At 44.8% G+C, this 22,861-nt stretch overlaps 1 protein-coding gene across 1 annotated transcript in view; it reads left to right on the top strand.

Annotated features, from left to right (window-relative positions):
* The window catches only part of wdfy4 (WDFY family member 4), a 172,783-nt gene that overhangs the window by 22,138 nt on the left and 127,784 nt on the right, over nt 1-22,861 (top strand). The window contains 11 exon segments of the mRNA XM_070448191.1: nt 4,814-4,929; nt 5,034-5,135; nt 5,374-5,564; nt 7,978-8,211; nt 8,335-8,858; nt 10,706-10,796; nt 11,051-11,265; nt 11,518-11,621; nt 11,962-12,211; nt 12,431-12,507; nt 12,691-12,909. Coding sequence (XP_070304292.1) covers nt 4,814-4,929; nt 5,034-5,135; nt 5,374-5,564; nt 7,978-8,211; nt 8,335-8,858; nt 10,706-10,796; nt 11,051-11,265; nt 11,518-11,621; nt 11,962-12,211; nt 12,431-12,507; nt 12,691-12,909 — 2,123 coding nt within the window.

The following is a 22,861-nucleotide window of genomic DNA, read 5'->3' as shown; positions in this document are numbered from 1 at the left end:
TACACTTCCCCACACCATTACGCCACCAGCCTGTACTGTTGACACCAGGCAGGATGGGGCCATGGACTCATGCTGTTTACGCCAAATCCCGACTCTGCCATCAGCATGAAGCAGCAGGAACCGGAATTCGTCGGACCTGGCAATGTTTTTCCATGCCTCAATTGTCCAGTGTTGGTGATCGCGTGCCCACTGGAGCGTCTTAATCTGCTGTAATAGCCCATCCGTGACAAGGACCGACAAGTTGTGCGTTCCGAGATGCTGTTCTGCACACCACTGTTGTACTGCGCTGTTATTTGCCTGTTCATGTCCCGCCTGAGAGCTTGCACGAATCTTGCCATTCTCCTTTGACCTCTCTCATCAATGATCTGTTTTCACCCACAGGAATACAGCTGACTTTGAGCTCAAAGTCGCTTAGGTCACTCGTTTTGCTAATTTTAATGTTCAATCGAAACAGTAACTGAATGCCTTGATGCCTGTCTGCCTACTTTATATAACCACAGCCACGTGACTCACTGTCTGTATGAGTAAACCATTTTAGTGAATGGGGTGGTGTACCTAAAAAACTGGCCACTGAGTGTATATTTCTAGTACTTTTTACAGTATACAGTTCAGAAAGTATTCAGACCCCTTGACTTTTTCCACATTTTGTTACTTTAAAGCCTTATTTTAAATGTATTAAATTGTTGTTGTTTTTCTCATCAATCTACACACWATACCCCATAATGACAAAAGTTCAACCTTGGATTCATGAGACTAGAGAACCTTGTTTCTCATGTTCAGAGTCCTTTAGGTGCCTTTTGGTAACTCCAAGCGAGCTGTCATGTGTCTTTTTCTGAGGAGTTGGTTCTGTCTGAACACTCTACCATAAAGGCCTGATTGGTGGAGTCCTTCTGGAAGGTTCTCCCATCTCCACAGAGGAACTCTGGAGCTCTGTCAGAGTGACCATTGGGCGCCCCGAGTGGCACAGTGGTCTAAGGCATTGTCCCGCAGTGCTAGCTGTGCCACTAGAGATCATGGTTCGAGTCCAGGCACAATTGGCCCAGCGTCATCCGGGTTAGGGGAGGGTTTGGCCGGCAGGGATGTTCTTGTCCCATCGCGMTCTAGCAACTCCTGTGGCAGGCCGGGCGCAATGCACGCTGACACAGTCACCAGGTGTATGGTGTTTCCTTCGACACATTGGTGCGGCTGGCTTCCGGGTTAAGCGGGCATTGTGTCAAGAAGTAGTGCGGCTTGGTTGGATTGTGTTTCGGAGGACGCTCGGCTCTCGACCTTCGCCTCTCCCAAGTCCGTACAGGAGTTGCAACAATGGGACAAGACTGTAACTACCAATTGGATAACATGAAATTGGGGAAAAAAATAAATATATAAAAAAAAAAGTGACCATCGGGTTCTTGGTCACCTCCTTGAAGAATGCCCTTCTCCCCCGATTGCTCAGTTTAGCCAGGCGGCCAGCTCTAGGAAGAGTCTTAGTGATTCCAAACTTCTTCCATTTAAGAATGATGGAGTTCTTGGGGACCTTCAATGCCACAGATATTTTTTCGTAGCCTGTGCCTCGACACACACAATCCTGTCTCGTCGTTCTACAAAGAATTCCTTCAATCTCATGGCTTGGTTTTTGCTCTGACATGCACTGTCAACTGTGGGACCTTATATAGACTGGTGTGGGCCTTTCCAAATCATGTCCAATCAATAGAATTTACCACAGGTGGACTCCAATGAAGTTGTAGAAACATCTCAAGGATGAGAAATGGAAACAGGATGCATCTGAGCTCAATTTCGAGTCTCATAGCAAGGTTCTGAATACATATGTAAATAAGGTATTTCTGTTTTGAATTTTTAATACATTGACAAAAAACTGAGAACCTGTTTTCCCTTCGTCATTATGGGGTATTGTGTGTAGATTGATGAGGAAAAAAATAATTGAATACATTTTAGAATAAGTGTAACGTCGACGCAGGGAGTCAGGAAGCATGTGCAGTTATTGAGTGTAATATGAACCAACATAGAACGATACAATACAAGACAAACGTCTGACAAGGAAACATAACCAAAACTGGCTGATAACTAATAACAAAAGAGTGCTATATAAAGGGCATCAGCGAGTAATTAAGTCCAGGTGTGACTGATGAACAGAACACACTGGAAGGGAGTCAGCCCAGTGGAGGAGTGTCCAAATGAATTCTGGGCGTATTCAGCCCAAGGAAGGAATCGGGCCCACTCCCCGTGCTGGTCCTGGCAGTGAATCCTCAGGAACCTCCCCAGCTCCTGGTTCATCATCTCCACCTGCCCGTTAGATTGAGGCTGGTACCCAGAAGTGAGACTGACCGTGACCCCAGCTTCTCCATGAAAGCCTTCCTCTGGAAGGTGAAAATGCCGGAAGACCTGCTGGAACAGTACCTCARCGACCTGGAGAGCGTTAGGGAGACCAGAGAGAGAGATGAAACTACATGACTTTGAGAATCTGTCCACAACCACCAAAATGGTGGTGAAACCATCAGACAAGGGGAGATCAGTGATGAAATAAATAGACAGATGAGACCAGGGATGCTGTGGCACAGGAAGGGGAAGGAGTTTTCCTGCTGGAGCGTGCTGTGAGATTTATATTGAGTACATACTGAAGTTGACATGAGTTGACATARTGTGCAACGTCCTGTGCCAAAGTGGGCCACCATTATTTCTCAGAAAGGGATTGAGTGGTGCGGGTGACACCTGGGTGTCCAGAGGCGAGGGATGTGTGTGCCCAGGTCAGCAACCAATCTCTGACCCCTGTTGGGAAGTAAATACGCTCCGGAGGGCAAGTGGCAGGAGCGGGTTCCCTCCCCAGAGCCTGGCGGATGTCCATATCTACGTCCCAAAACACGGGGCCAACGATACGGGAGGACCGATTGATGAGCTGGCGGTCACTCACAGGGCCCTCTACCGATGTGGAAACACAGCGAGCGGGAAAGCAGGTCCTTCGAYATCCTGGTCCCCAGGCGGTAATCCTCCTCTCTGACCAGGAGATGGTGGGATTATGGAGTTGGAGCCACAGTAGGCCAAGGATGACTTTGTGCATGGGTGCGGAGGTGAAGAGGAAGGAAAGGTTTTCCTGGTGCTTGGGTCCCACGGTGAGGGTGAGTGGTACTGTGACGTGCGTAATAGTGCCGGATCCCAATGGTTGTATATCCAACGCTTGGACAGGAAATGGAGAAGAGAGCAGGTATGAGGTGATGTGCAGGGAGGAGGCAAAGGTCTCATCAATACAATTCCCTGTGTCACCAGAACCCTTTAGAGCTGTAGAAACAATAGATGAGGGACAGCCTCCTASTGAAATCGATACTGAAAAAGGTTTGACGGAAAGTGATGATGATGGAGTACTCACACCTAACCCAGGAAGTCCCTCTGCTCTCGTGGATTCCGGGTTGGGACGTACCAGACACCGTTGAAGCTGGTGCCCCTCCTGGCCGCAATAGGGACAGAGCCCTAACTGCCTCCGATGGCGTCTCTCAGCCGCGGGGAGGCTTGTGCCATGGGTTCAGGCTCCGACTCAGAATGGTCAACGAAGGAGGGAGAGAGGCGATGGGGGTGCCGACGCTCCCGCAGAAGGTTATCCAGACGGATGGCCATCGCGATGAGTGTGTCCAAGGTTAGATTTTCGTCTCGGCAAGCCATCTCCGTCTGTACTTCTTTGCGCAATCCTCTTCTGAATAGTGTGCAGAGCGCCGGATTATTCCATCCACTGGATGCTGCCACTGTCCTCTCTGCCCTCCGGTGAATGGTGGAAGACCCCTCTGAACAGAGCCATGAACCCCTCATAGGAACCCAGATCCTTTTCTGTCCCAGACGGCCATAGCCCACTCCAACGCCCGTCCGGTCACCAGGGAAATAACCGTGTCAACCTTGGACCTGTCCGTGGTGGGAACTCCCAACTGATGAGTGAAATAGAGGGAGCACTGGAGTAGGAAACCACGGCATTTGGAGGGAGACCCGTAATATTTGTCCGGGAGGGACAAACGGGCATCGCTGACCTGGGTGAACTGTTGGATGGGCTGGGGTGCTGGCACGCTGGGTCGACTTGTGGAAGAAAATCCTCCGCTTGTTGGAGGTGACACCCCTCCATAAATGTCGAGATGTTGAAGAACGTGGAGGACCTCATCCATAGCCGTCCCCAGTTGTGCCAGGTGTTCATAGTGTTGGCGAAGTAAGTGTTCCTGTTCGCTGACTATCTGGGAGATGTCCTGATTAACTGATGCTTCCATATGTTGAGGCTGTATTCTGTAACGTCGATGCAGGGAGTCAAGAAGCAGTTGCAGTTAGTGAGTTTAATATGAACGAACATAGAATGATACAAAACAAGAGAAACGTCTGACAAGGAAACATAACCAATACTGCCTGATAACTGATAACAAAAAATATATATATTAAGGGTAAGTAGTCAGGGAGTAATGAAGTCCAGGTGTGACTGATGATGAGACAGAGGTGTGCGTAAAGATGGGTTTCCAGGACCGGTAGTTAGTAGACCTGCGACGTCGAGCACCGGAGAGGGAGAGCGGGAGTAGACGTGGCAAGGCTGAAACGTAACAAAATGTGGAACATTCAAAGGGTCTGAATACCTTCCAAATGCACTGTATATCCAGTTACTCATTGTGTATTTATACCTTGTGTAATTATTTTTATATTACTTCTCTTTTTTTCTCTCTGCATTGTTGGGAAGCATCTGTAAGTAAGCTTTTCACTGTTAGTCTACACTAGTTTACGAAGCATGTGACAAATCAAATTTGATTGGATTTGACTTTAGTTTAAAATATACAAAATCTCTTCCATTCCTCTTCAGGTTGACAGTGCGTAGTGGTCTGCTAGCGGAGGTTCTCAGTGATGGAGGTCTGTTGGAACTTCTGCTTGCAGAACTACGCAGGAGGGCCAAGATACTCAGGAAGGCTAGAGGAGCAGGTACGTGTATATTATTGTAACAATGATGTTACCACATGTAGTCTTATATAGAGCCTATAGAGCCTTTCACTCTTCCTCACAGTGATCTCTTCTCTCTCTGTCAGGTCCCCACGATCAGTCAGCTGTAGAGGACAATGAGAGAGCTCTCACCACCAGCATGCTCACAGTAGTGGCTGCCCTCACCCTACGCTCCATCAGAAACACAGGTAAGTGTCGGAATCTGGTCTAGCGGTAGTGCAACCAACATTGCCCCCAAAGGCACTGGTCCGATCCCTGGGTCCACCACTAGCCACTTTCCTCTCATCCTCTCACTCTCATCTGTCTCCCCTCGCTATTATATCTGTGTCTATCCAAAGAAATGCTACGATCTATCAGGTACACACATCCCGATCACTCTGCAGCTCTCCCCCGCTCTCTCGCTTTCTCTCTTCCCCTCTCTCTCAGTGTCAGTCCGTGACCTTGGGATGGTTCCCTACATAAAGATCTTTCTAGATGAGGAGCAGTACAGAGGACCAACCCTCAGCATCCTGGAGCAGCTGTCAGAGATAAACCCTGACGAGTTTATGTCTACGGCTATAGGAGCTCTCTGTTCCTCTACACAACAGGAGCTGGGGCTCAAACAAGACCTGCTGCAGGTACACACACACACACATTGATCTCTCTCTAATGTTTTATGGATTGTTGTCAAAAACACATTTTGCTAAAGCATGAGTAGAAACGACAGCCAACAAAAACACGTGAGGGTCTCGACTAATCTGCAGATTTAATTTTCACGTCAAATTTTAACAAATTGTAACATGTTTATAACATAATAAGGCAGTGAATTTGTTATCCCATCCTCCAGGAGCTTTATTGCATTATAGACAAATGCAGATTGATTAGTTGATACAGGTTTAGCTGTTAGCCGGGGCGCTATTTGATTACCCCTCCAGCCCTGTGCTGTCACTCTATGAAGATTAGGACCTCTATCACATCAGAGAATGGCTGATAAACCTGATTAGGTCTAAATGAGTTAGCGACTTACTGTACGTGTCTATTTTTATAGATCAGAATGAGAGGGGTACTAACTCGCAGACGATATATGTGTGTGTGTATGGGTGTGTGTGTGTGTGTGTGGTGGTGGGGTGTTTGTGTGTTTGGTGTGTGTGCGAGTGTGTGTATTTGTATACGGGTTTGTGTGTGTGTGTGTGTGCGAGTGTGTCTATGTGTGTTAACTTGATTAAAGCAGGTGGCAGTCAGATTTAGTGTGACCTGGTTTGGCGTGTGTTGAGAGCCATTGTGATTAGTCTAGTTCTTGTTAATCACATTTCTCTCTGCGTTCTGCCACACACATTACCTATCAGATGGATTAGACCACTAAATTAGATGAAGCTAATCACATTTAGCTTAGTCCTCAACAACGGTTACCCCAAATAATTTATGATTTTGTTATTTATTTATGTCAGGACTATTTTTCATCCCTTCATGACCTGCTTGTTTTAATTGGCTGAATAGAACGGAGGAGATAAGCTCGCATTTTGCTTTGTTTACTTCTTGATTGATAGGCAATTGAATGCATTATACATTATTACTCCAAATGTTTACACAGTGCCTAGTGAAAGTCTACACACCCCTTGCACAGATTCACATTTTGCTGCATGAGGCGTTGAGTGTTCCTGAGTGGTCTACTCTCAGTCCTGACTTGAGTCTGCTTGAAAATCAAAGACAAGGTTTGAAAATTACTGCCCATCAATGATTCCAACCAAATTTACTGAGCTTGAGCAATTTTAACAAAAACAATGAATATATGTTGCCTTAAGAGTTGTGCAAAGTTGGTAGAATCTTATTCAAAATTATTCACAGCTGTAGTTGCTGCCAAAGGAGCTTCCACAAAGTACTAACTGCGGGGTGTGAATGTAACAGAGTTAAGAACGTACTGTAAGCTCACTTCGCAGCTAGCTTGAAATGTTGCCAATGGAACTATCCAATTGGTACCTTTTGTATAGTTCAATCGTTTTGCATGTTGTCAAGCGGGCAGTTACGTGTGTTGGTAAGGTAGAGGACCCTGGTACAAGCCCAGTCAGAGGCACGTCCAGGGTGGCAGCACTATATGCTAAGTTAGCATACTGACACTGGTTTTATAAAGACATGAGCAATCAAGACATCTTCGTTTGATTATTTTTTTTTTTTAGAAAATGTTCTACAATGTTTCTTTCACTTTGAAAGTGGAGCAGGTTGTGTAGATAACTAGTAAAAAAGGCAGAAAAAAAAACAGTGCAAAGGGTGTAGACTTTCACTATGTATTGTGYATATCTAGATGTTGGTCACTGATGCCTTTGTGACAACATTTTCCCAAACCTCAAACATCTCAAAGAGAATACTGTGTGTGAGCTGAATAGTTTGGTCCAGGCTATTCTGTTTGTGCTGTCTGTAAAGGGTTAATTCTGTATGGGTCAAGTTCAAGGACCTCAATCTATGTCTGTAATCTTGCCATATAATCTTCTCAATAGCCATGTTAACCGGACTTTCTCGATCTGCCTCATCCATAGAACTGTATAATATAACTGTCACGTTCCTGACCTGTTTTCTCTTGTTTTGTATGTCTTTATTGGTCAGGGCGTGAGTGTTGGGTGGGCAGTCTATGTTTTGTATTTCTATGTTGGGTTTTGTGTTCGGCCTGGTATGATTCTCAATTAGRGACAGGTGTGTTTCGTTTGTCTCTGATTGAGAGTCATACTAAGGCAGCCAGGGTTTCACTGGTGTTTTGTGGGTGTTTGTTTCCTGTGTTAGCGTTTGGGCCACACAGGACTGTTGCAGGTTAGTCACGTTTGTTGTTTTGTTTATTTGTAGTGTTTGTTGGTTTGCCATTAAAATCATGAATACCTCCTACTCCGCATCTTGGTCCGATCCATGCTCCTCCTCGTCTGAGGAGGAGAACGACATTGACAGCCGTTACAATAACATAGTCTACCTTGTTTGTTAGATAGTCAGAGAGGACTAAAGCACAAATGGAGCCAGACGTGTGTGTGTACATTTTCTGTAACTGAATTCTCTCTCTGTGTTCTCCAGTCAGTTTTGAAGGTTCTGGAGAGACCTAACAGTTGGGGGGCGTTTCGACGTGCGCGGGGCTTCACCGGCCTGCTGTCCCTGGTGGTGGACATGGAGGGGGCTCTGAGTGACCCCACTCAGGGTGGGGTGTTGGGTGCTATGGGGCAGCAGGGGATACTAGACCTCCTCTTCCTCACCCTACACACCCTCGCCCTAGCTGTCCACGTACACCCTGTCAACTCACACCAGTTCCAGGTATGCAACACCACTGTCCTGTGATGTCATTCATTCAAATGAGGTGTCCAATAACCTCGTAAGCCAAAGGGTGGGTTGTATGAATGTGACCAGACGTGAAAATAATTCATTAATTTGTTCCAGGCTGAAGGGTTCTACGAGAGGCTGGCTGAAGCCTTACTACGGCTGGGTTGTTTCCAGACTGAGGGCCGGGAGGCGACAGAGAGGATGGAGGGCCACGCCGGGGGTATGATGAGTAGGGGCCTGGGCCAGAGATGGGGTCAGAAAGGAACAGAGGACAATCATTGTCTTGGGAGGAGCTTCCACCAGTTTCTGGAGCTGTCTGAGACCCCAGTGCTCACCCCCCTCTCTTCCACCTCCAAGCCACCCCTGCCTCCCCCTTTACAGACCTGTATCAGGCTCCTCTCCTACCTGGACCAATTAGCTACAGGGACCTACGCTGCCCTTGAGATGACAGCAGGACATGTGGGAGAGAAGAGAGAGGAGGGGGGAGATGGGGAGACCCAGGGGGGTGGTGGTGGAGGAGAGAGGCTGCAGAGTGTGCCACCAACCCGACAGACTTCACAGACACCAGAGGATGAACTACAGGGGGGATCCAGACCTGCAGCCCACAGCGTCGCTGTTGTCTGCTCTGAGACTAACTACAGGTGGAACTGTTGTTTCTTGTTAAAGAGATACACTATCGTACCAGAGTATCTCCCTTTCTACCTCCTCCTTTCCTTCTCCCCCTCCCTTTCCATCTTCACCTCCCTATATATCTCAGTGGTTTTCTTCTAAGCTTTTACAGTGCATTCAGAAAGTATTCAGACCTCAGATCTGGGGAAGGGTACCAAAAAATGTCTGCAGTATTGAAAGTCCAAAATAACACAGTGGCCTCCATCATTGTTATTTTGGAACAACAAAGACTTTTCCTAGAAATCGGAGGAGAAGGCCTTGGTCACGGAGGTGACAGAGCTCCAGAGTTCCTCTGTTGAGATGTGAGAACCTTCCAGAAGGACAAACATCTCTGCAGCACTCCTCCAATCAGGCCTTTATGGTAGAGTGGCCAGACGGAAGCCACTCCTCAGTAAAAGGCACATAACAACCCGCTTGGAGTTTTCCAAAAGGCACCTAAAGGACTCTCAGACCATGAGAAACAAGATCCTCTGGTCTGATGAAACCAAGATTGAACTCTTTGGGCTGAATGCCAAGCGTCTTGTCTTGAGGAAACCTGGCACCAGCCCTACAGCAAAACATGATGGTGGCAGCATCATGCTATGGGGATGTGTGTCAGCAACAGGGACTGGGAGACTAGTCAGGATCGAGGGAAAGATGAACGGAGCAAAGTACAGAGAGATCTTTGATGAAAACCTGCTCCAGAGTGCTCAGGACCTCATACTGGGGCGAAGGTTTACCTTCCAACAGGACAACAACGTTAAGCACACAGCCAAGACAACGCAGGAGTGGCTTCGGGACAAGTGTCTGAATATCCTTGAGTGGCCAAGCCAGAACCCGATCGAACATCTATGGGGAGGCCTGAAAATAGCTGTGTAGCGACGCTCCCCATCGAACCTGAATGAGCTTGAGAGAATCTGCAGAGAAGAATTGGAGAAACTCCCCAAATACAGGTGTGCCAAGTTTGTAGCATCATACCAAAGAAGACTCGAGGCTGTAACCACTACCAAAGGTGTTTCAATACTGTCAGGACCCGGTGAGAGAAACAGTCACTAATAGTCGGCAGAACCCAGAAGATGAGGCAGACCCAGCAGTACTAGAAATGGTGGTTTAATAAAAGGACAAGATCTTCAGGCAAAGAATATAAATCCACCACGTCCAAAAATAAAGCCAAGAGGCACAAAATGGATATCCTCCAAAATACAAAGAAACTCCACAAAGGGGTTAAAAACAGCAGGGAAAAACAAACCTCAAAAGACTACTCAAAAATACACAAGCACTAAACCAGAGAACCTCTGGAAAATCCAATAAGAGAAATATGTTCACAACAAGGCTGGGGCTGGGTGCTAACATACAAACACTGAGCAAAGAACTGAGGAACACACAGGGTTTAAATACTAACAAGGGAACGACACACAGGTGCAAACAATAATTAGAGCAAGGAAAAAACAAAAGGTACAAAAAAGGTGCAATGGGGACATCTAGTGACCAAAACCTGAACAGTCCTGGCCAAAACCTGACAAATACTTATGTAAATGTAATATTTCATTTTTTTTAAATTATATACACGTTTGCAAAAAATTCTAAAAACCTTTGATTTTGCTTTGTCATTATGGGGTATTGTGTGTAAATTGATGTGGAGGGAAAAGTATTTAATCCATTTTAAAATAAGGCTGTAACGTATCAAAATGTGGAAAAAGTCAAGGGATCTGAATATTTTCCGAATGTACTGTATATTCCAGGTGTGTTAAATTCTCTCGTATCCAATCTACCAGAGGCTTCATATTATAATCACGTTATAACTATGTGATACTATGTATCTGTGGGTTTATGGGTCCAGGTTTACCTGTGACCAGACCATACTGCATCCTGGAGCCCTCAGGGTCATCATGACTCTCCTGCCTCATGTCTTTACTGCAGAGGATCCACAGGTAACCTATCAGCAGACTGACTACACTGCTCTGTCATATGCAGGAATCAATTCAGGAATCAACTCAGTTCAGTTAGATTTAATTCATGCTTTATTGCTCTTTCATATTATGTAGAAATCAATTAATTGTAATTCAACTCAGTTCAGTTCAATTGGATTACTCATAGCACCTCTCTTCTCAGACTGCTTTGCTGTCATTTGAATTTGAATCAATTTGGTTAAATTGAATTCTTCATCACTCCTCCTCTCCCCCAGCTGTCAGTGGAGGTCCAGTACTCAGTAGCCCACCACCTCCAGGTGATGGTAACATCAGAGAAGAACCGGCAGATCGTCTGCAAGGGGGGTTTGGTGTCCACTCTACTAACCCACTGTCGAAGCATCCTGCTCAGGCCGGACCACCCACTACACCTGCCTGACACACGCATCCTGGAGAAAATCTCCTCACACTCCATCTCCCACATAGACCTCAGGTCAGCTGCTTTTCTTGGCACCAAGCTTGGGTGTGCATATTAGGCACCAAATGGCAGAAAATGGACTGAAACAGAGAAGGACTATCTGGACATGCGTTTMTGTTTTCTGATTCAAGAAGTTTTAAAACATTGTCCCTGTGTTGATCTCACTACCCACCGTTGAGGAATCTTTTTTGTACTTAAAATGGATAGTTCACCCCAAAATCAAAGCTTGACGAATGTTATCTTACCTCTTATTTCCTTCTTCTCCAGGCGTTTCCTGTGTCTTTGTGAACCTCTGATGTGCCAAGCTAACAAAATTGCTGCCACCTCTGCTCCAGAATCCAACACACAGTGCCCCTTTTCTCCCTCCAATGGTAAAGATACAGAACTTTCATCTGATTTTAACCACTTCATTTGAGTCCTGCACTAGCACTATTGATTCAACTAATAAGGCCATAATTATATGACCATTTGAATCAGATGTGCTAATTCTAGAATACATCAAAGAAGTGGACTGGCTAGGGGTACTCGAGGAGAGGTTTGGGAAACACTGGTCTAGAGGAAGCAGACAGCATTTGAAATGTTGCACATCTGTGTTCCAAAAAGTGTAGCTTTTAACTTTAGGCCTATACTGTATGTAGTCTTTACATGTAATTCTGTAATTACTAATAAAATAAACGTGGTTGTAATCGTATTATTAATCTAATTTTGCAGGCCACAGCCCAGAGAAGGCAGACAGCTTAACAGACAGTGAGACCACCACTTGCTCCATCATGAAGACATTGAAACGCTCTTTTAGCCTGCTGAGCTCCTCTCCTCCTATTGGCTCTCCTGTCGGCCAGCCCCTCCCCCTGCACCAAATCATTAGCCTAGTCTCCATGACGTCACCAAGGAGCTTCCGACCACACCGAGTCTCCACCTCTCCGGCCTTTGTGGAGTTTGATATGACTGAGAGTGGCTATGGGTGAGTCCACTGTACCGGGTAGGTTGGAAGTGGGATGGGTTCTGGTAGGTTTGCATAGGATTCCAATGATTCACTAGCCTGATCCCAGACCTATTTGTGCTGTCAACTTCCAACTTCTATGGTCATTGTCATACGAAATGTTCTGTTGCACACCATTGATTTGACAATGACATGTGTCTCTGTGTGTGTGTGCATGTCTGTGTGTGTGTGTGTTTTCAGCTGTCTGTTTCTACCATCCCTGGCTACAGTGAAAGGTGTCAATGCTGACTCCATCCCAACAGGGGGAATAGGAGGAGGTAAGACAGCAGGGGAGGGAGTTCACCTAGTACTGTATCAACTACGTTTTACTTTTAACAACTATATGTTTACCTATTTTACTTGTTTAAATGGATTTGCTTTGAAAATGCTGTATGACCTATGTTTGGTTAACTTTATCTCTGCTTGTCCCCTCTCCTCCTCCTCCTCTTCCATTCAACCAGACTGTCGTGGTTTCCCCCCGGCAGCAGGCCTGTCATATTCCTGCTGGTTCCTGATCAGCAGGTTCAGTTCAGCCTGTGATTCCCACCCGATCTGGCTGCTGTCTGTGGTGCGCCATATGTCCCGTGCCGAACAACAGTACGTCTGTCTGTCTGTCTCCATCTCAGCCAGCGACGGATGTTTGGTCATCTCCACTGAGGAGGAGCCCTTCACCTTCCTGGGTAAAGACATGCTAAAGAGACATTGGAATGACCTAAACCTGTGCTGTAATGTTGTCTTTGGCACAATATGCTATTTACTCAAAAGTACACCAATCTCAAACCAACCTCTAGACCAGGGGTGTCAAACTAATTTTTGGAGGGCCTAGTGTGTGCTGGTTTTTTGTGTTTCCTTTCAATTAAGACCCAGACAACCAGGTGAGGGGAGTTTCTTACTAATCAGTGACATTAATTCATCAATAAAGTCCAAGGGAGGAGCGGAAACCCGCAGACACTCGAACCTCCATGGAATGAATTAGACACGTGCTTCAGAACAATGTTCCTGCTAAGATGTGCGCGTGCACACACTTCCTCCAGGAATGCCAGGCAGAAGAAATGCAGTGCCGCACTGAAACGCAAGAGATTGAACTTCACTGAGTTCGCCCCATTAGTTTACACGATGTACACTACCTGTAACGGCAGATTTCCTCCTCTTCGTCTGAAGAGGAGGTGTAGCAGGGATCGGACCAAGACGCAGCGTAGTAAGTGTCCATGTTTTAATATAATCAACTGAACAAGACACAAATAAAAAATAACAAAGTAACCTAACCGAAAACAGTCCCGTGTGGCACAAACACTGACACAGGAAACAATCACCCACAAAATACCCAAAGAACATGGCTGCCTAAATATGGTTCCCAATCAGAGACAACGATAAACACCTGCCTCTAATTGAGAACCAATCTAGGCAACCATAGACTTACATAAACACCTAGAATGAACACAACCCCATAAATCTACAAAAACCCCTAGACAGTACAAACACCCTAGACGAGACAAAAACACACAAACCACCCTCGTCACACCCTGACCTAACCAAAATAATAAAGAGAACAAAGATAACTAAGGCCAGGGCGTGACACTACCGGTCAAAAGTTTTAGAACACCTACTCATTCAAGGGTGTTTCTTTATTTTGACTATTTTCTACATTGTAGAATAATAGTGAAGACATCAAAACTATGAAATAACACAAATGGAAACATGTAGTAACCAAAGAAGTGTTATATTATATATTTTTGATTTTTGATTCTTCAAATAGCCACATTTTGCCTTGATGACAGCTTTGCACACTCTTGGCATTCTCTCAACCTTTTTCATGATGTATCAATCAATTAATCAATCAAATGTATTTATAAAGCCCTTTTTACATCAGCCGATGTCACAAAGTGCTATACAGAAACCCAGCCTAAAACCCCAAACAGCAAGCAATGCAGATGTAGAAGCATGGTGGCTAGGAAAAACTCCCTAGAAAGGCAGGAACCTAGGAAGAAACATAGAGAGGAACCAGGCTATGAGGGGTGGCCAGTCCTCTTCTGGCTGTGCCGGTGGGGATTATAACAATACATGGCCAATATGTTCAAACATTCAAAGATGACCAGCAGGGTCAAATAATAATAATCACAGTGGTTGTACAGGGTGCAACAGATCAGCACATCAGAAATAAATGTCATTTAGCTTTTCATAGCCGAGTTAGCCGAGTTAGAGACAGCAGGTGCGGTAGAGTGTCGAAAACAGCATATCCGGGACAAGGTAGCGTGTCCAGTGAACAGGTCAGGGTTCTGTAGCCGCAGGCAGAACAGTTGAAACTGGAGCAGCACAACCAGGTGGCAAGGAGTCATCAGGCCAGGTAGTACTGAGGTAGTACTGAGAGAAGGAGAAAGAGAGAAAGAGAGAGAATTAGAGGGAGCATACTTAAATTCACACAGGACACCTGATAAGACAGGAGAAATACTCCAGATATAACAGACTGACCCTAGCCCCCCGACACATAAACTATTGCAGCATAATTACTGGAGGCTGAGACAGGAGACACTGTGGCCCAGTCCAACTATACCCCCGGAGAGGGCCAACCAGGCAGGATAAAACCCCACCCACTTTGCCAAAGCACAGCCCTCACACCACTAGAGCCATATCTTAAACCACCAACATATAGCACACAAAGATCTCCCCCACGGCACGACCCCGAGGGGGGCGCCAACCCAGACAGGAAGATCACGTCATAGCCTCAACCCACTCAAGTGACGCACCCCTCCTTGGGACGGCATGGTAAGTCAGTCCCCGTCATAGGGTTAAAGGCAGAGAATCCCAGTGGAGAGAGGGGAACCGGCCGGGCAGAGACAGCAAGGGTGGTTCGTCGCTCCAGTGCCTTTTCGTTCACCTTCACACCCCTGGGCCAGACTACACTTAATCATAGGACCTACTGAAGAGATGAGTCTTCCATAAAGACTTCAAGGTCGAGACCTAGTCTGCTTCTCTCACATGGATAGGCAGACCATTCCATAAAAATTGAGCTTTGTAGGAGAAAAACCTGCCTCCAGCTGTTTGCTTACAAATTCTGGGGATAATAAGGAGGCCTGCATCTTGTAACAGCAGCGTACGTGTAGGTATGTACGGCAGGACCAAATCGTAAAGATAGATAGGAGCAAGCCCATGTAATGCTTGGTAGGTCAGCAGTAAAACCTTGAAATCAGCCCTAGCCTTAACAGGAAGCCAGTGTAGAGAGGCTAGCACTGGAGAAATATGATCAAATTTTTTGGTTCTAGTCAAGATTCTAGCAGCAGTGTTTAGCACTAACTGAAGTTTATTTAGTGCTTTATCCGGGTAGCCGGAAAGTAGAGCATTGCAGTAGTCAAATCTAGAAGTGACAAAAGCATGGATGAACTTTTCTGCATCATTTTAGGACAGAARGTTTCTGATTTTTGCAATGTTACGTACATGAAAAAAAGCTGTCCTTGAAACAGTCTTGATATGTTCGTCAAAAGAGAGATCAGGGTCCAGAGTAACACCAAGGTCCTTTACAGTTTTATTTGAGACGACTATACAACCATCAAGATTAATTGTCAGATCCAACAGAAGATCTCTTTGTTTCTTGGGACCTAGAACCCAGATCTCTGTTTTGTCCAAGTTTAAAAGTAAAACATTTGCCCCCATCTTCTTCCTTAGGTCTGAAGTACAGGCTTCCAGGGAGGGCAATTTTGGGGCCATGTTTCATCGAAATGTATCGTCCTCATAGCAGTGAAAGGTGGAAGGTGGAGGGCGTCTGGAAGGGCATCTTGGAATCTTTGGTTTGTCCGAGAATTTATAGCACGGCTTTTGATGATCCTTGGTTGGGGTCTGAACAGATTATTTGTTGTGATTGCAAACACAATAAAATGGTGGTCCGATAGTCCAGGATTCTGAGGAAAACCATTTAGATCCACAATATTTATTCTACGGGACAAAACTAGGTCCAGAGTATGACTGTGACAGTGAGTAGGTACGGAGACATGTTGTACAAAACCGACTGAGTCGATGATGCCTCAAAAAGCCTTTTGGAGTGGGTCTGTGGACTTTTCCATGTGAATATTAAAGTCACCAAAAATGTGAATATTATCTGCCCTGACTACAAGGTCCGATAGGAATTCAGGGAACTCAGTGAGGAACGCTGTATAGTGTCCAGGAGGCCTGTAAACAGTAGCTATAAAAGGTGATTGAGTAGGCTGCATAGATTTCATGACTAGAAGCTCAAAAGACGAAAACAGATATTTGGTATTTTAAATGATAGCAACACCTCAGCCTTTGACTGGGGATATGGTCAGGAAGAGGCCTCAAATTACACTGTAAATTCATCATGCTTAAAAGCCATGTTTCAGTCAGGCCAATCACATCCAGATTATAATCAGTGATTATTTCATTGACTATAACTGCCTTGGAAGTGAGGGATCTAACATTAAGTAGCCCTATTTTGAAATGTGAGATATCACAATCTCTTTCAATAATGACATGAACGGTCTTTATTCCAGTGAGATTGCTAAGGTAACCACGCCATGTTTAGTTTTGCCCAACCTAGATCGAGGCACAGTCAGTGACTAGGCACAGTCACTAACTAAGCTGGCAGGCTGGCCAACAGCCTGCTGCCTGGCCTGCACCCTATCTCATTGTGGAGCTAGAGGAGTTAGAGCCCTGGCTATGTTCATAGATAAGATGAGAGCACCCCTCCAGCTAGGATGGAGTCCGTCACTCCTCAGCAGGCCAGGCTTGTTCCTGTTTGTGGGTGAGTCCCAGATAGAGGGCCAAATTCTATATTTTGGGAGGGACAGAAAAATAATTCAACCAGCGATTGAGTTGTGAGACTGCTGTAGAGCTCATCACTCCCCCTAACTGGGCGGGGCCAGAGTCAATTACTCGATGCCGAAACATCTATCTATCTGATTTACACGCTGAGGCTATGTTGTGCTTGGTGACCTCTGACTGTTTCATCCTAATATCATTGGTGCCGACGTGGATAACAATATCCCTACACTCTCTACACTCGCCAGTTTTAGCCTTAAAACTTCTTATTGGCAGGTGGGACGGTAGCGTCCCACCTGGYCAACATCCGGTGAAATTGCAGAGCGCAAAATTCGAACTACAGAATTATAAATATTGAACTTTCATAAAATTACAAGTGTAATACATCAAAATAAAGCTTAACTTCTTGTTAATCCAGCCGCTGTGTCAGATTTCAAAAAGGCTTTACAGCGAAAGCACACCATGCGATAATCTGAGGACAGCGCCCCTCATACAAAAGCATGAAAAACATATTTCAACCAGGCAGGTGCGCCACGAAAGTCAGAAATAGCGATATAATAAATGCCTTCCCTTTGATGATCTTCTTCTGTTGGCACTCCAAAACGTCCCAGATACATCACAAATGGTCTTTTTGTTTGATAATGTCCTTCTTTATATCCATAAAAACTCAGTTTAGCTGGCGCTTCAGTCAATAATCCACCCAGTTTCCCTCCATCAAAATGCATACAAAATGAATCATAAACGTTACTAATAAACTTTTCCAAACAAGTCACACACCGTTTATAATCAAACCTTAGGTACCCTAATACGTAAATAAACGATACAATTTAAGACTCGTTATTGTCTTTACCGGAGAAAAATACCAAAGAACGCCCTCTCTTTCACGCGCTTGGAAACACTACTGCCAAAATGGGAGCCACCTAGAAAAACTACAATTTCTGGCTCATTTTTCCAAAAACCAGCATGAAACTTTTTCTAAAGACTAGTGGAAGCCCTATGAACTGCAATATGGGAGGATTTCGCCTTATAATAAAAGTGACAGCCATTGAAAACAGTGGTAGGCAGAATTTTTTTGGGGGGGGTGGTTTGTCCTCGGGGTTTCGCCTGTTATATCAGTTCTGTTATACTCACAGACATAATTGTAATAGTTTTAGAAACTTAAGAGTGTTTTCTATCCAAATCTACCAATTGTATGCATATCCTAGCTTCTGGGCCTGAGTAACAGTGTAACGGCTGTTGGAAGGAGAGGACCAAGGTGCAGCGTGGTACGTGTCCATATGTCTTTAATGAACACTGAAATAACAAAAAAAAACAAAGATAACGACCGAAACAGTTCTGGCTGGTGCAGACACACAACAGAAAACAACTACCCACAAACACAGGGGGGAAAAGGCTACCTAAGTATGGTTCTCAATCAGAGACAACGATAGACAGCTGCCTCTGATTGAGAACCACACCCGGCCAAACACATAGAACTAGACAACATAGAACACAACATAGAATGCCCACCCCAACTCACGCCCTGACCAACRAAAATAGAGACATAAAAAGGATCTCTAAGGTCAGGGCGTGACAAACAGGCAGTTTACTTTAGGCACGCTTTTCATCCGGACGTGAAAATACTGCCCTCTACCCAAGAGAGGTTAACCAGCACCATCTTCAGATTAGCCTTAACTTCAGTAGCCCTGCCCCATGGTAAACAGTGTCTGAACGCTGGATGATTCTTTTTAAATCTAATACTGCGGTTAATGGAGTCGCCAATGACTAGGGTTTTCAATTTGTCAGAGCTAATGGTGGGAGGCTTTCGGCGTCTCAGACCCCGTAACGAGTGGAGGAGAGACCAGAGAAGGCTCGGCCTCTGACTCCGACTCGTTGCTTAATGAGGAGAACCAGTTGAAAGTTTCTGTCGGCTGAATGAGCGAGACCGGTTGAGCATTCCGACAGCACTTCCTTCCAGAAGCCATGAGAAAATCGTCCGGCTGCGGGGACTGTGCGAGGAAATTTATACTCCAATCTGTACTTATTTGTGGCACAGATGCTGTTTCGTCCTTTTCTACACTTAAATTACCCTTGCCTAACAATTACATCTGAAGCTGGGCTTGCAGCATGGCTATCCTCACCATAAGGTGATCGTTCTCCTGTGTATTTTTTTATTTCACCTTTATTTAACCAGGTACGCAAGTTGAGAACAAGTTCTCACTTGCAACTGCGACCTGGCCAAGATAAATAAAAGCAGTTCGACACATACAACAACACAGAGTTACACATGGAATAAACAAACACACAGTCAATAATACAGTAGAAAAAGTCTACATACAGTATGTGCAAATGAGGTAGGATAAGGGAAGTAAGGCAATAAATAGGCCATGGTGGCGAAGTAATTACAATATAGCAATTAAACACTGGAATGGTAGATGCGCAGAAGATGAATGTGCCAGTAGAGATACTGGRGTGCAAAGGAGCAAGATAAATAAATAAATACAGTATGGGGATGAGGTAGTTGGATGGGCTATTTACAGATGGGCTATGTACAGGTGCTGTGATCTGTGAGCTGCTCTGACAGCTGGTGCTTAAAGCTAGAGAGGGAGATATGAGTCTACAGTTTCAGTGATTTTTGCAGTTTGTTCCAGTCATTGGCAGCAGAAAACTGGAAGGAAAGGCGGCCAAAGCAGGTGTTGGCTTTGGGGGCAACCAGTGAGATATACCTGCTGGAGCGCGTGCTACAGGTGGGTGCTGCTATGGTGATCAGTGAGCTGAGATAAGGCAGGGCTTTACCTAGCAGAGACTTGTAGATGACCTGGAGCCAGTGGGTTTGGCGACGAGTATGAAGCGAGGGCCAGCCCACGAGAGCATACAGGTCACAGTGGTGGGTAGTATATGGGGCTTTGGTGACAAAACGGATGGCACTGTGATAGACTGCATCCAATTTGTTGAGTAGAGTGTTGGGGGCTATTTTGTAAATGACATCGCCGAAGTCGAGGATCGGTAGGATGGTCAGTTTTATGAGGGTATGTTTGGCAGCATGAGTGAAGGATGCTTTGTTGCGAAATAGGACGCCGATTCTGGATTTAATTTTGGATTGGAGATGCTTAATGTGAGTCTGGAAGGAGAGTTTACAGTCTAACCAGACACCTAGGTATTTGTAGTTGTCCACATATTCTAAGTCAGAACCATCCAGAATAGTGATGCTGGACGGGCGGGCAGGTGCGGGCCGCCATCGGTTGAAGAGCATGCATTTAGTCTTATTTGCATTTAAGAGCAGTTGGAGGCCATAGGATAGTTAAATGGCATTGAAGCTCATCTAGAGGTTAGTTAAAACTTCTTATGGCTAAGATCCCGTTAACGGGATCGACTTGACAACAGCCAGTGAAAGTGCAGGGCGCCAAATTCAAACAACAGAAATCTCATAATTAAAAAGAGAAATTACTTTCAGACATGAATGTCAGTCAATACGGAAAATTTCAAGAACTTCTAAAGTTTCTTCAAGTTCAGTCGCAGAAACCATCAAGCGCTATGATGAAACTGGCTCTCATGACGACCCCCACAGGAATGGAAGACCCAGAGTTACCTCGCTGCAGAGGATAAGTTAATTAGAGTTACCAGCCTCAGAAATTGCAGCCAAAATAAATGCTTCACAGAGTTCAAGTAACAGACACATCTCAACATCAACTATTCAGACGAGACTGTGTGAATGAGGCCTTCATGGTCGAATTGCTGCAAAGAAACCACTACTAAAGGACACCAATAAGAATAAGAGATTTTCTTGGGCCAAGAAACACGAGCAATGCACATTAGACCGGTGGAAATTTGTCCTTTGGTCTGGAGTCCAAATTGGAGATTTTTGGGTTCCAACCGCTATGTCTTTGTGAGACGCGGTGTGGGTGAACGGATGGTCTCCGCATGTGTATTTCCCACCGTAAAGCATGGAGGAGGAGGTGTTATGGTGTTATTTAGAATTCAAGGCACACTTAACCACAGCATTCTGCAGCGATACGCCATCCCATCTGGTTTGGACTTAGTGGGACTATCATTTGTTTTTCAACAGGACAATGACCACAGTCACACCTCCAGGCTGTGTAAGGGCTATTTGACCAAGAAGGAGAGGGATGGAATGCTGTATTAGATGACCTGTCCTCCACAATCCCCGACCTCAAACAATTTGAGATGGTTTGGGATGAGTCGGACCGCAGAGTGAAGGAAAAGCAGCCAACAAGGGCTCAGCATTTGTGGGTACTCCTTCAAGACTGTTGGAAAAGCATTCCAGGTGAAGCTGGTTGAGAGAATGCCAAGAGTGTGCAAAGCTGTCATCAAGGCAAAGGGTGGCTATTGGAATATTCTCAAATATAAAATAGATTTTGATTTGTTTAACACTTTTTTGGTTAGTACATGATTCCATATGTGTTATTTCATAGTTGTAATGTATTGACTATTATTCTACAATGTAGGAAATAGTAAAGATAAAGAAAAACCTTGAAAGAGTAGGTGTTCTAACATTTTTGACCGGTAGTGTACATCAATGTTTTTTCTGCGATCGGATTAACATTATATCAACCGCTTTTCAATGCAACAAACCAAAACAAATCTAATTTTGCAAGATTGAGTCTGTGATTTTGTTGTAGGCAGAGCCAAAGCGCAACGGAGTAGAATTCTATTGGCTGGGGTAGCCGACTAGCAGTCTAAAATCATGCTTTTCAGATCAGTTCAGATCAGAGCCGCGCTTGTGCGCATTTATTTATATTCTTTGCTAGTTAGCGAGTTATTAGCCCAGTTTTATCTAAGTATTGATCAGCAATGGGGATACTGCTTCCTAAAAGAGTACAAAACGTGTCGGCTACATTTCAAGCTGTCTTTGAAAACCTAGTCAGGTAAAAATTGACGTCTTAATTAAAGGGGCAGTGTTTGAAATTGAAATAGTGTTTTTTACATTGGATAAAAGTAGAGACTCAGAGCTAGACAATGGTATATCATACACTGCAGTTGAGGAACAATGGGAAAGTAATTATTCTTAGAAAGTTGATTAATGTTTTGGTACACCTACTGGAGAGCTCTTCTTTGCCTACACCGATTCAGCATCGTTCACACTCTTAAGCCTTAGCCYCACCCTTCCATTTTAGGAGTCACATGAGGCCATGTGGTAAACACATGCTATATCAAATAGAATGTAAGTGTATTTGTCACATGCACAGGATACAGAACGTGTAAATAGTACAGTGAAGTGGTTGCTTCCATAGTAGCAATATCAAAAACAGAAAGTGTCTAAATTGATGGGTCATGTGAAGGAAATGCTATAACCCACCCAGCCACATCTAGGGTCACTATTGTCTTGACATGTACACATCTTCTTGAAATATAATAGATGGCTGTAATCACCCCCAGACACACCTGGCTAATTTGATGGGTCATGTAATAATCCGGCCGAAGTGGAGTCTTTTGTTTAGACATGTAGCTAGCTAGCTAAACAATGAACTGGCATAATCCCAACTCATACTACTACCAATACAAATATTGTCATAGCTGTGGTATGAATCTTTAGGTAGCTAACAAACTATGTGCAATGTTAGCTAGCTAACATTAGGCTATGAGTAGCAATGAAAATGGCTTTCACACAGACTAATTTAACATTTTTGTTCATATTTATGGATGGAATACAAGTTTGTTATTAAGGCACATGAAAGTTCACATGATCCAGAAGGCATTTCTATAAAAAAACACTTTTTTATAAAAAAAATCACTCCTGTGAAGTTGTGACGTGCGACATACGCATAGTTTCCTGAAATGAGTCACATAGGTTACTGTAGGCTATATCATAGAAATCAAAAGCTATATCCATGTGAAAATGTAATGGGATTTGCTCCATTGGTTTTG

This window comes from Salvelinus sp. IW2-2015, linkage group LG18 (genome assembly GCF_002910315.2).
Source record: "Salvelinus sp. IW2-2015 linkage group LG18, ASM291031v2, whole genome shotgun sequence".
Lineage (NCBI taxonomy): Eukaryota > Metazoa > Chordata > Actinopteri > Salmoniformes > Salmonidae > Salvelinus > Salvelinus sp. IW2-2015.
The sequence above is the reverse complement of the archived record's forward strand: the minus strand, read 5'-3'. Positions and strand labels throughout refer to the sequence as shown.